The 12,527-nt window shown below is 42.5% G+C and overlaps 1 protein-coding gene across 1 annotated transcript in view; it reads left to right on the top strand.

The window, feature by feature from the left end:
- Positions 1-8,943, top strand: part of LOC113039888 (NACHT, LRR and PYD domains-containing protein 12-like) — a 35,583-nt gene extending 26,640 nt beyond the window's left edge. Inside the window, exons 9-10 of the mRNA XM_026198037.1 lie at positions 7,599-7,645; positions 7,845-8,943. Of these exons, the coding sequence (XP_026053822.1) occupies positions 7,599-7,645; positions 7,845-8,386 (589 nt within the window). The 3' untranslated portion in view covers positions 8,387-8,943. The remainder of the gene's footprint in view (positions 1-7,598; positions 7,646-7,844) is intronic.
- The last annotated feature ends 3,584 nt before the right edge of the window (positions 8,944-12,527 follow it).

The following is a 12,527-nucleotide window of genomic DNA, read 5'->3' as shown; positions in this document are numbered from 1 at the left end:
TGCTCTTATTGTGATCATTTCCCTCCTGTGTTTGCCAGTTCGTTTAGTGTGTGAGTTAGTGTCTGCTTAGCGTGCTAACTGTTCTAAACTAATAGCGGTTTTCCCTTGTCAGTTTAAGTCTGGTATTTGTTAGTTTAAGTTTATCTTGTCACTGATTATTCTAGTCTAGTTTAAGTGTTTCTTTTTGTTTGGATCTCACTTTTAATTTGACTTAAGTTTGACTTGTTCTTTAAAGTATTTATTTTCCCCTTTTGAGTCATTTTCTTGGTTAGTCTTCCAGTTATTTCTAGAACTTTGTTTTGAATTTGTTTCTTTACCTTTTTAGTTTACTTTGGTTATTTCCCTAGTTAATCTGGTTTCTAGGTCATAGCACCCTTGTCTGATTTTTGCCCTATTATTATTATTATTATTATTATTATTATTATTATTATTATAGTTGTTGTTGTTCTCATGTTGTCTTAAGTCTTGTCTAGTGTTTTGTGAGTTCTGTCTGTTCCTGTGTTGCCCGCTGCCTTCTCCCTGGCTACTGGGTCTCCCCGCCTGGAGGTCTGACGTGTGTGGCTATACCTCTATAGTCAAGTGCCCTTGGTTCCTGGTGTTGTGGTCTGGTCCCTTGCACAGCCTCCTCTACAGTCCTGCACTCGGTTGTCACCCAGAGCCCCCCTCGGCGGTCATCCCCCCCCCCCCAACTGCCTGCTCCACTGTCTACCCATCTACCCAATCCTACTGTCTGGACTGTTCAAGCCACTCCCTCCTATCGTGCTTTGTCTTTTGTCAATAAACGTTCCTTGTTCACTCTGCATCTGGGTCCTCTCCCTCAGTAACCCTGACAGAACGAACCGGCCAAGTCAGGACCCAGCAGAATGAGTATCAAGATCCTACCCCCTGCAAATGCTCAGGAGAGACTGGCCCGGCAGCAAGGCCTGGGTGCACTTCGGCAGCAGGGACAAGAGGTGAGGGCCTTTGCCCAATTCTTTTGGACTATGTCTAGGGGCCTTGAGTATCAGGATGCAGCCCTTAAGGATGTCTTCAACCTCTGTTTGGATGATCCACTGCCTCAGTGGGAGATGGAGCAATTGAGGATCTTGGACTTTTGGAACTTTTCCAATTATTTGCACCACCGCAAGGATTGGCAGATACTTACACCACCAGAGTCCCCCTACAGTGATCACCCCACTCTCACTCCATCGAGTCAAGTCCCTGATCATCTTTTGACTCCCACTGAGAAAAGGAGAGTGAGAAGGAGGGCAGCCAAAGCTGCTGCATCTTTCATGGAGGCCTCTGTGCTGGTTCCAGCCTCCGAATTGGCTGAGTCCCTCACAGTAACGTCTGAGTCAACCAAGTGCTCTGAAGCGGTCAAGCTCAAGGAAGTTGTGAGGGAGGTTCCCCTGTTAGCCCCTGTTCCTGTGCCAGTCAAGCCTATTTTAGTCCATTCCAAGTCAGTCAAGTCCAGTCCTAAAAATTCTGTGTCAATGTCAGTTCATGTAAGTCAAGATGTAGGTGATGTGAATGCTTACAGGCCTGGGAGACGAAAGGGTAGGAGGGCCCGCGCCAGGAGAACTAGAGACCTTAGTCTGGAGATCCCTCCTGCAGTTTCCCTGGGTGATCTCAAGTGGCCTGCTGCTTCAGTCATGACCATGGAGTCCAGTGGTGAGCAGCCAGCTCCAGAGCTCACTCCAGTGTCTGCTCCAGCCCCTGTGTCTAGCCCACAGAGGACTCCAATCTTGGTGGCCCCAGCGGGCAATTCCACAGCCCTCGAGGGCGGTCAAGAACCCACTCCCGAGTCTGTTCCAGTAGCCCCGGAGGGCAGCTCAGCAGCCCCTGAGGGCGGTCAAGAACCCACTCCTGAGTCAGTTCCAGTAGCCCCGGAGGGCAGCTCAGCAGACCCTGAGGGCAGTCAAGAATCCACTCACGAGTCAGTTCCAGTAGCCCCGGAGGGCAGTCCAGAACCAAGTCCGGAGCCCATTCCTGCCGCCCCAGGGGGCAGTTTATCAGCTTCTGAGTCTCTTCCTGTGGCCCAGGAGGGCTTTTCGACAGTCCCCACAAACAATCCACAGTCGCCTTTGGAGCCTGGTCCAGAGAACCCTAATCTCTTTGAGGCCATTCCAGAATCCCTTGCTAGTCATGTCTTGCCAACCAAGAATACCCGCAGTCCACCCTGAATACCCAGTCCAGTTGGCAACCCTTGCCTGTGAGAGGTGTTCCTGTAGGGAGAGGTGCCACCAGCCATGACCCCACCTTTGCAGAGTCGGATAGACCGGGTTTGCCCAAGCCGGCAGCACCCTGGCCTAACCATTCCCCTGGAACCTTTTCCACCCCTCCCAGCCCACCCCCTGTTTTCCCTGATAGGCCTGGATTTCCAAGGTTTTCATCCCACCCACCCCCCCAGTCAGTACCATCTTGGCCCCCTACCATGCCTGTGCCCCCTTTCACTCCTCCACCCAGGGTGGACGCCTGGAGGCGTCCTTTGGAGGGGGGGTACTGTCAGGATCCTGCCCTGACAGTCTTGTCTGTAGTGTCTTTGTTCAATGTGTCTTTGTTTATTTTGTGCCTGAGCACATGGTTGTGTCTCTTGTGTCTACCACGTGCTCCTCTTGTCCCACCTCCTTGTTTTCCCTGGTCACGCCCTCTTGTTTAGTCCCCATTAGTCAGAGTGTTGTCACCTGTTTCTCATGTCTCTGTATGCTCTTATTGTGATCATTTCCCTCCTGTGTTTGCCAGTTCGTTTAGTGTGTGAGTTAGTGTCTGCTTAGCGTGCTAACTGTTCTAAACTAATAGCGGTTTTCCCTTGTCAGTTTAAGTCTGGTATTTGTTAGTTTAAGTTTATCTTGTCACTGATTATTCTAGTCTAGTTTAAGTGTTTCTTTTTGTTTGGATCTCACTTTTAATTTGACTTAAGTTTGACTTGTTCTTTAAAGTATTTATTTTCCCCTTTTGAGTCATTTTCTTGGTTAGTCTTCCAGTTATTTCTAGAACTTTGTTTTGAATTTGTTTCTTTACCTTTTTAGTTTACTTTGGTTATTTCCCTAGTTAATCTGGTTTCTAGGTCATAGCACCCTTGTCTGATTTTTGCCCTATTATTATTATTATTATTATTATTATTATTATTATTATTATAGTTGTTGTTGTTCTCATGTTGTCTTAAGTCTTGTCTAGTGTTTTGTGAGTTCTGTCTGTTCCTGTGTTGCCCGCTGCCTTCTCCCTGGCTACTGGGTCTCCCCGCCTGGAGGTCTGACGTGTGTGGCTATACCTCTATAGTCAAGTGCCCTTGGTTCCTGGTGTTGTGGTCTGGTCCCTTGCACAGCCTCCTCTACAGTCCTGCACTCGGTTGTCACCCAGAGCCCCCCTCGGCGGTCATCCCCCCCCCCCCAACTGCCTGCTCCACTGTCTACCCATCTACCCAATCCTACTGTCTGGACTGTTCAAGCCACTCCCTCCTATCGTGCTTTGTCTTTTGTCAATAAACGTTCCTTGTTCACTCTGCATCTGGGTCCTCTCCCTCAGTAACCCTGACAGAACGAACCGGCCAAGTCAGGACCCAGCAGAATGAGTATCAAGATCCTACCCCCTGCAAATGCTCAGGAGAGACTGGCCCGGCAGCAAGGCCTGGGTGCACTTCGGCAGCAGGGACAAGAGGTGAGGGCCTTTGCCCAATTCTTTTGGACTATGTCTAGGGGCCTTGAGTATCAGGATGCAGCCCTTAAGGATGTCTTCAACCTCTGTTTGGATGATCCACTGCCTCAGTGGGAGATGGAGCAATTGAGGATCTTGGACTTTTGGAACTTTTCCAATTATTTGCACCACCGCAAGGATTGGCAGATACTTACACCACCAGAGTCCCCCTACAGTGATCACCCCACTCTCACTCCATCGAGTCAAGTCCCTGATCATCTTTTGACTCCCACTGAGAAAAGGAGAGTGAGAAGGAGGGCAGCCAAAGCTGCTGCATCTTTCATGGAGGCCTCTGTGCTGGTTCCAGCCTCCGAATTGGCTGAGTCCCTCACAGTAACGTCTGAGTCAACCAAGTGCTCTGAAGCGGTCAAGCTCAAGGAAGTTGTGAGGGAGGTTCCCCTGTTAGCCCCTGTTCCTGTGCCAGTCAAGCCTATTTTAGTCCATTCCAAGTCAGTCAAGTCCAGTCCTAAAAATTCTGTGTCAATGTCAGTTCATGTAAGTCAAGATGTAGGTGATGTGAATGCTTACAGGCCTGGGAGACGAAAGGGTAGGAGGGCCCGCGCCAGGAGAACTAGAGACCTTAGTCTGGAGATCCCTCCTGCAGTTTCCCTGGGTGATCTCAAGTGGCCTGCTGCTTCAGTCATGACCATGGAGTCCAGTGGTGAGCAGCCAGCTCCAGAGCTCACTCCAGTGTCTGCTCCAGCCCCTGTGTCTAGCCCACAGAGGACTCCAATCTTGGTGGCCCCAGCGGGCAATTCCACAGCCCTCGAGGGCGGTCAAGAACCCACTCCCGAGTCTGTTCCAGTAGCCCCGGAGGGCAGCTCAGCAGCCCCTGAGGGCGGTCAAGAACCCACTCCTGAGTCAGTTCCAGTAGCCCCGGAGGGCAGCTCAGCAGACCCTGAGGGCAGTCAAGAATCCACTCACGAGTCAGTTCCAGTAGCCCCGGAGGGCAGTCCAGAACCAAGTCCGGAGCCCATTCCTGCCGCCCCAGGGGGCAGTTTATCAGCTTCTGAGTCTCTTCCTGTGGCCCAGGAGGGCTTTTCGACAGTCCCCACAAACAATCCACAGTCGCCTTTGGAGCCTGGTCCAGAGAACCCTAATCTCTTTGAGGCCATTCCAGAATCCCTTGCTAGTCATGTCTTGCCAACCAAGAATACCCGCAGTCCACCCTGAATACCCAGTCCAGTTGGCAACCCTTGCCTGTGAGAGGTGTTCCTGTAGGGAGAGGTGCCACCAGCCATGACCCCACCTTTGCAGAGTCGGATAGACCGGGTTTGCCCAAGCCGGCAGCACCCTGGCCTAACCATTCCCCTGGAACCTTTTCCACCCCTCCCAGCCCACCCCCTGTTTTCCCTGATAGGCCTGGATTTCCAAGGTTTTCATCCCACCCACCCCCCCAGTCAGTACCATCTTGGCCCCCTACCATGCCTGTGCCCCCTTTCACTCCTCCACCCAGGGTGGACGCCTGGAGGCGTCCTTTGGAGGGGGGGTACTGTCAGGATCCTGCCCTGACAGTCTTGTCTGTAGTGTCTTTGTTCAATGTGTCTTTGTTTATTTTGTGCCTGAGCACATGGTTGTGTCTCTTGTGTCTACCACGTGCTCCTCTTGTCCCACCTCCTTGTTTTCCCTGGTCACGCCCTCTTGTTTAGTCCCCATTAGTCAGAGTGTTGTCACCTGTTTCTCATGTCTCTGTATGCTCTTATTGTGATCATTTCCCTCCTGTGTTTGCCGGTTCGTTTTGTGTGTGAGTTAGTGTCTGCTTAGCGTGCTAACTGTTCTAAACTAATAGCGGTTTTCCCTTGTCAGTTTAAGTCTGGTATTTGTTAGTTTAAGTTTATCTTGTCACTGATTATTCTAGTCTAGTTTAAGTGTTTCTTTTTGTTTGGATCTCACTTTTAATTTGACTTAAGTTTGACTTGTTCTTTAAAGTATGTATTTTCCCCTTTTGAGTCATTTTCTTGGTTAGTCTTCCAGTTATTTCTAGAACTTTGTTTTGAATTTGTTTCTTTACCTTTTTAGTTTACTTTGGTTATTTCCCTAGTTAATCTGGTTTCTAGGTCATAGCACCCTTGTCTGATTTTTGCCCTATTATTATTATTATTATAGTTGTTGTTGTTCTCATGTTGTCTTAAGTCTTGTCTAGTGTTTTGTGAGTTCTGTCTGTTCCTGTGTTGCCCGCTGCCTTCTCCCTGGCTACTGGGTCTCCCCGCCTGGAGGTCTGACGTGTGTGGCTATACCTCTATAGTCAAGTGCCCTTGGTTCCTGGTGTTGTGGTCTGGTCCCTTGCACAGCCTCCTCTACAGTCCTGCACTCGGTTGTCACCCAGAGCCCCCCTCGGCGGTCATCCCCCCCCAACTGCCTGCTCCACTGTCTACCCATCTACCCAATCCTACTGTCTGGACTGTTCAAGCCACTCCCTCCTATCGTGCTTTGTCTTTTGTCAATAAACGTTCCTTGTTCACTCTGCATCTGGGTCCTCTCCCTCAGTAACCCTGACAAAACATAAGTAACACACGATTAACACCGAAAATTCACATAACAAACAAACGAACGGAGAAGCACTGGGTCAGTAGTATTGGTATCAGTAATAAATAAATAGCATAAAAAAGATGCCATTAAACAAATATAAAAAATATACTGACTTTGTTGTTTCTATATTAATTTGATGATTAAATGTGAAATTATTGCAGTATAAAAGTATATTTAAAAACATTAATGTTAGATGGGATTAATCGCGATTAATTTCAGAAAAAAATTGTGATTTAATTCACTTTTTTTTTTTTTTTATCAATTGACAGCACCCACTAATTAAAACCGAGGGGCAACCTCCCGCTCTCTTTTGTGAAGCCAACATGGAAGTGACTAAAACTGTAATTCATCGACTGGCTGCTTGAGGCTGTCTGCAAAAGGGAGTCAGTCCCATAGACTTCCCATGTTAAAATGCCCAACTTTACAGCAGAAAAAAACATATTTACTGCCTGGTTAAAAAAAATAGATTTTTGTCTATATAGCTAATTTTGCCCTTCATGCGTTTAAATTAAATTAAGTATTAAAGTTCTGCATAATTAAGGGCGTGGCCACTAGTGTGACAGGTGGATTGCCATTGCTGAAACTGCCCTCAAGCTAGGTGGTCATGGTTTCAGCAACCAGCTCCTGCCTTTTTTCCCATTTTCAATTGCTGGTTCAGTTATTCTTAAAAGTCAAAATATGTCCTCAAGTGTTAGAATCCAAATACAGAGGCACACACTCCCTAAAGCACTGCTCGACTCACCAGGATGATACGTCACACAGGCTGAACAAACAGATGGCTCCTGAAGACAATAAAAGTTGGTGACGTGTTCAGCGGGTGCCCTTTTATACTTTGGGTGCCCACCGAAGAAGTTACGGGCTACATGGACCAATAGGATTGGAGTTTTTTCACATGTGCTTCTGACTTAGTTCCTGCTGACGGTAGTCCCCGATGTGTCTACTACAGGATTCAGTGCAAGCTCCCTAGAAGGGGATTTTGATGTAGTTAATGTTCAGAAAGACCTATATCTGTGTGCCAAATTTCATAACTTTCTAGCAAGCAGTTCTTTGGGCTGCCATGGACTCTAGCAGAAGAACAAGAAAATATATTACAGGATACAATAGTTAATTTCTATGCTTAGCTCCTAAGTAGGGTTGGATAAGGGGTGGAAAAATCCCAGAAAATGTCTGGAAAACTTCCAAAAGTTTCAGAAAATTCCATAAAGTTAAAAAAAAATCCTGTGAAGTTTCAAAAACCTCTGGAAAGTTTCATAAAAAAAGTCTAGTAAAGGATGGACAGGAAAATATTATTTATTGAATGATTCTTTATTTAATTTTTTTATTTTGCATTGTATTTTTAGACATTTAATCAGGTGAATAGAACATAGCACATTATGCATTTTCTTTTTCTTTGACAGTCTGGATCACGGGGGAGAGAACATGATTAAACCAGGACTACAGAAATGTAGGTCTACACATATTTTCTTAATCGTACACAATTTTCAACAAGACTAGAATAAGGTCTCAAGTATAACATGTTTTAACAGTGTATATGTGTTCAAAGATATTTTTGTGGAACCAAAAAGTAAATCCAAGACCAATTTGATTCTTCAAAATATTTTGTGGTTTTATTAATGTAATTTTTTTCTTGTGGATTGTTGCAGATTTCTGTGATCTCACACTGGATCCAAACACAGTACACAATCGTCTCTCTCTTTCAGAGAGCAACAAAAAGTTGTTATATAATTCAAAACCCATGTCACATCCTGAACATCCAGAGAGATTTGACGGCCTTCAGCAGGTTCTGTGTAAGGAGCGTCTGTCTGAACGCTCTTACTGGGAGGCTGAATGGAGCGGAGAGGGTGATATGGTCGTGTCTTATAAAGGAATCGGCAGGAAAGGAAAAGGTTTTGACGTCAGGTTTGGAGCCAATGACAAATCCTGGATTCTGAGCTGCTTTGTGCAGAAACTGATTGCCTGGCATAATGGTAGAATAGACCTAACTCCCCCATCACCTCCCTTAAACAAATTTGGCGTGTATCTGGACGAGCCGGCTGGGATTCTGTCCTTCTACAGCATCTCTGACACAAACACACTCAGACACTTACACACATTCAACACCACATTCACTGAACCCCTCTATGCTGGATTTGTGCTGTATAACTCTTCAGTTTCTCTCTGTGATGCTAAACAACAGGGTGAATAATTACAAGATATGTGTACAGTGGCCCCAAAAAGTATTAGGTTTTACGAGACACAAAATGGCAAAACAAGTGTCCTTTATTTTAAATATATTTTTTTAGAATAGATATATACAAATGCATGTTCGTGTTGACAGTGATTTATAAAAACAAGAGGTGTAACAGATCACACCACTAGTTAGTAGTTACTAGTTTCTGTTATTTTTTGGTGATTTAAAAAAAATATATTTTTACCTTTTATTCTGGTTATTTTTGTCGCGTATCAGACCCGAACCAGACAAATTAAAGAGTCGATCAGGACTGTGTTTGAAACACGAGCCGAATTCCTCAGAAAGGCAACAGGATGTTTTAAATTATTCCTAGATAAGCAAGATAACCAACTAACCAACTCTTTCACAGAACAGCTTTCAACATTAACACCATTAGAACAATTATTCTAACTAAAGTAAATCAAGTGAAACACAAGAAATGTAATAATCTTAAGGCTTAAATTTGGTTGTTTATGGAATAAAATATATATTGAAACATTAAAAAAATCCATATTTTGTAAAAAAAAAAAAAATCTACGTGAATTATATCCTAAACAATGTATATTTACACAATTTCATAAATATGAAATATATATAAATAAAAAATATATAAATATTATTTAAACTCATTGGTCCCCACCACATCACTCAAATTTAACTGTGTTAAGTAAAAAAAAAAAAAAATAACAGTCATATCTCAGCAGAAACATGAAACATATTATAATGTGTTCTAGGAGAGGTGTTCTATAATGTGTCAGTGTGTGTGTGTGAATTATTTCTGCATTGGGGATATTCTGTAGTCTCAGCCCTTCATTTAGTTATATATCTTTTATGGATTATCTCTGATTTTGTGTGTGTGTGTGTGTGTGCTCTTGTTTTTGTGACATATCAGGACACAACTCTGTATAATGACATGGGTATGACACAGGAATTACAAGGAGAGGGAGACTTATGAGGACATAACCCATGTCCCCATTTTTCAAAACACTTATAAATCATACAGAATTAGTTTTTTTGAGAAAGTAAAAATGCACAAAGTTTCCTGTGAGGGTTAGGGTTAGGTGTAGGGTTGGTGAAGGGGGATAATATATACAGTTTGTACAGTATAAAAACCATTACGCCTATGGGATGAGCCCACTTTTCACAAAAACAAACGTGTCTGTGTGTGTGTGTGTGTGTGTGTGTGAATTATTTCTGCATTGGGGATGTTCTGTAGTCTCACCCCTTCGTTTAGGTATATATCTTTTCGGGATTGTCTCTGATTTTGTGTGTGTGTGTGTGTATATATATATAATGTAATGTAATGAAAATTTCATTTTTTTTTTTTTTATGTAAATTTCATTAATTCCAATGAGGGTCAAAATGACCCATGAGGGATGCTTTTGTTACTTTTTTATTGCACCCATTTAAACCCATTTAAACGATTTCTTTTTTGGGACAGAAGTACAGAAGTAAAGAAATATTAGACCGGTACGATCAACACACAATTTTTTTTTTTTCGGTTGAAGGATCCTTAGATCCTCACATGCAAATTGTGTTATTTTTATCTTTGTCCTTATTCATTTATTATAATTTAGCATTTATTATAATTTTTCATTTGATCATTTATGTATTTGTTATTGTTTATTCATTTATTGTTTATTAATTTATTGTGTTTCTATATTTTACATTTCTTATACATTTTCATTGTTGTTCAATTGTTGAGGTTTCATGAACTGTTTTGTCTGTGTGTATAAGAGATAGATAAGAGGGAATGTTTATAGAAACCCAAGGTTTATGTGATGTTGCCATGAAGCAATTTTGCTATAACATACATGTTAAAATTGTGCTGATCAGATGAAGTTTGAACATTTGAGACATATCCAACTAAGATTGTTCAATAAACTCGGTTACATTTTATCCTCACTTTGTCTCCTGCTTCTGCTTTTTCTCTGTCAATTTCTTGACTGACAGAACATGGTTAAACACTCATTTTGGGTAATTTTGGACAACAGACAAGACTTGCTGTTGACAGGGTTTGGGTGTTAACAGCATTGCTCACTAGTTATTCTGTTACTGGACAAACTGATATTTTCTGACAGGAAAGCAACCCCTGTTTAGAGCAGCGAAGAAGAAATGAAAATGCGTTATCAGCACTGGTCTATATATGACTGGATCACTCATCGCGTTCTAAACTGCCAACAGACAGTGAAGCCGCTTCTATATTATAGATCAGTGGTCAGCAGTATGTCCGCTGTTTATCAGTATTTCAGACTGGACCAACCAGACAGTAAAACGGCGACTAGGGATGCCACAAGTACTGCCACTTCACTACCAAGTCGGTGCTGAAAATTTTAAAATGTGATGATACCGGCGTCTCTGTAGTACCGGTAAGTTACCGACTCCCGAGTATATTCGGTATCCGCAGCTGCGTTCAGTCGCTTCCGTGTTAGTCTAAGCGCAGGGCTCCAGACTGTAGCCGAATATATGTCTGTGAATTTTTAACTGCAATATACTATTTAAATATTACTTCTGCAAAGTCTACATCTCTGTCGGTGACGGGCGCAGATGCGCGAGAGCTCGCTGTTTTGTAGTCTCTGCCGTGTGTCACTATATGAGGACACGAACGCATAAACCGTCACTTCATGAGAATTTACAGTTTCATTTGAGAAAACTGTCATATCATAAACACAGACAATCAAAAGATCTTCATGGCAACCCAAAATAAATGTTCGTTTTAAAGGGACAATAAGTAACTTTTTAGGTATTTTTTTTATCTAAAATCAATATTTTTATTCATAAATATGCCCTCAATGGTGTACAAATACCTATGCCAATGTTTAAACTAATCCTCGTAAATGAAGAATTTATTATCTTTATATACATGGGACGGGTAGGTCGACGGAGGCTTCCATGTAGTTCCGCCATCTTGCAAAACTATAATAGCAGAGAGGGACAAAAAGTACTAAGTCAACGCGTTTCCACAGCGCGTTTTCGGTCAGAGCCAGAAACGCAGGTGCAGAGCAGTGATAGGCGCTTGAAACTGCACCGGCAAGTTTAAAAGTCTGGATTGCATTCTTATTATGGACCATACATATGCCGTGCCACAGGAGAAGAAAACATCGTCGCCAAAACAGTCAAAAATAGAACGTAAAAGGAAACGTGACCGTAGATTACAGAAAACAAGAGTTAATGTCGGGGAAGCTTTTTCTAGGTGGAAAGAGCTAACGTTAATGCTGGATAAAGATTTCAAAAGAGACGCTGAAGTGGCCAGTTTTCTTCTCGACAGGTAAGTCAGTGTTACAATCTATATTACAATATTTTTTTATATCTAACAATGCACATTATTCAGAAAATATAACAAATAAATTAGACATAACTACTAATTACAATATTTCATGTTTTCCACAGTCAGTAATTCATACTGTAACATTCGTTTGTTAGTTGTCATGTTGCAGTTTGTTTGAAATAACACACCTGTTCACCTGAAGGAAAACTCGACGAAGTGCTATTAGAATACATCCTGTCAAAGCTTTTTGGTACATATCGCCTACCGTAGATGCAATGCGCATTTGAAAAAGCGAGGCGCTGGAGAGCAAAATTAGTTTGAATGCAAAATACAATTTCACCACTAGATGGGAGTAATTCCTGCTTAGTGTCCCTTTAACGCGAGTAAATTGACAATATATTAAGCTACTGTTTTAGCCTACAGTAGATTTAGCTATGTCTCTATGTAGTAGTAATAATACGTCTCTATTAATAATAATAATTATGCCTAGATGGTTGCTTGTTTTTTACTTGTTTTGTTGTAAAGAGATTATCTGATTAATATATAATTTTTTTATATTCCTAGACTTATTTGTTGGAGTTTTTTATACAGTTATATTGTAAAACTAAAATACCTTTTTTAGTTTGCGGTGTTAGATTTTTGGCTGCATTTGAAGTTCTTTTTCGCTTAAGAAAATAAATAATATCACTGTCAAATTCATGTCAGATAATAAAAATACTGTAATGAATACAGTAGTTCACCATGTATTTGTTCATGTTTTATTAAGGGATAAGTCTGAAACACCATAAAATAATTCTAGCAATTTACACAGGGCTAGTAGTATATACAGCTGTATATACAGATACACAC

Source organism: Carassius auratus, chromosome 22 (assembly GCF_003368295.1).
Source record: "Carassius auratus strain Wakin chromosome 22, ASM336829v1, whole genome shotgun sequence".
Lineage (NCBI taxonomy): Eukaryota > Metazoa > Chordata > Actinopteri > Cypriniformes > Cyprinidae > Carassius > Carassius auratus.
Note: the sequence above shows the minus strand (reverse complement) of the source record. Positions and strands in the feature narration are given on the sequence as shown.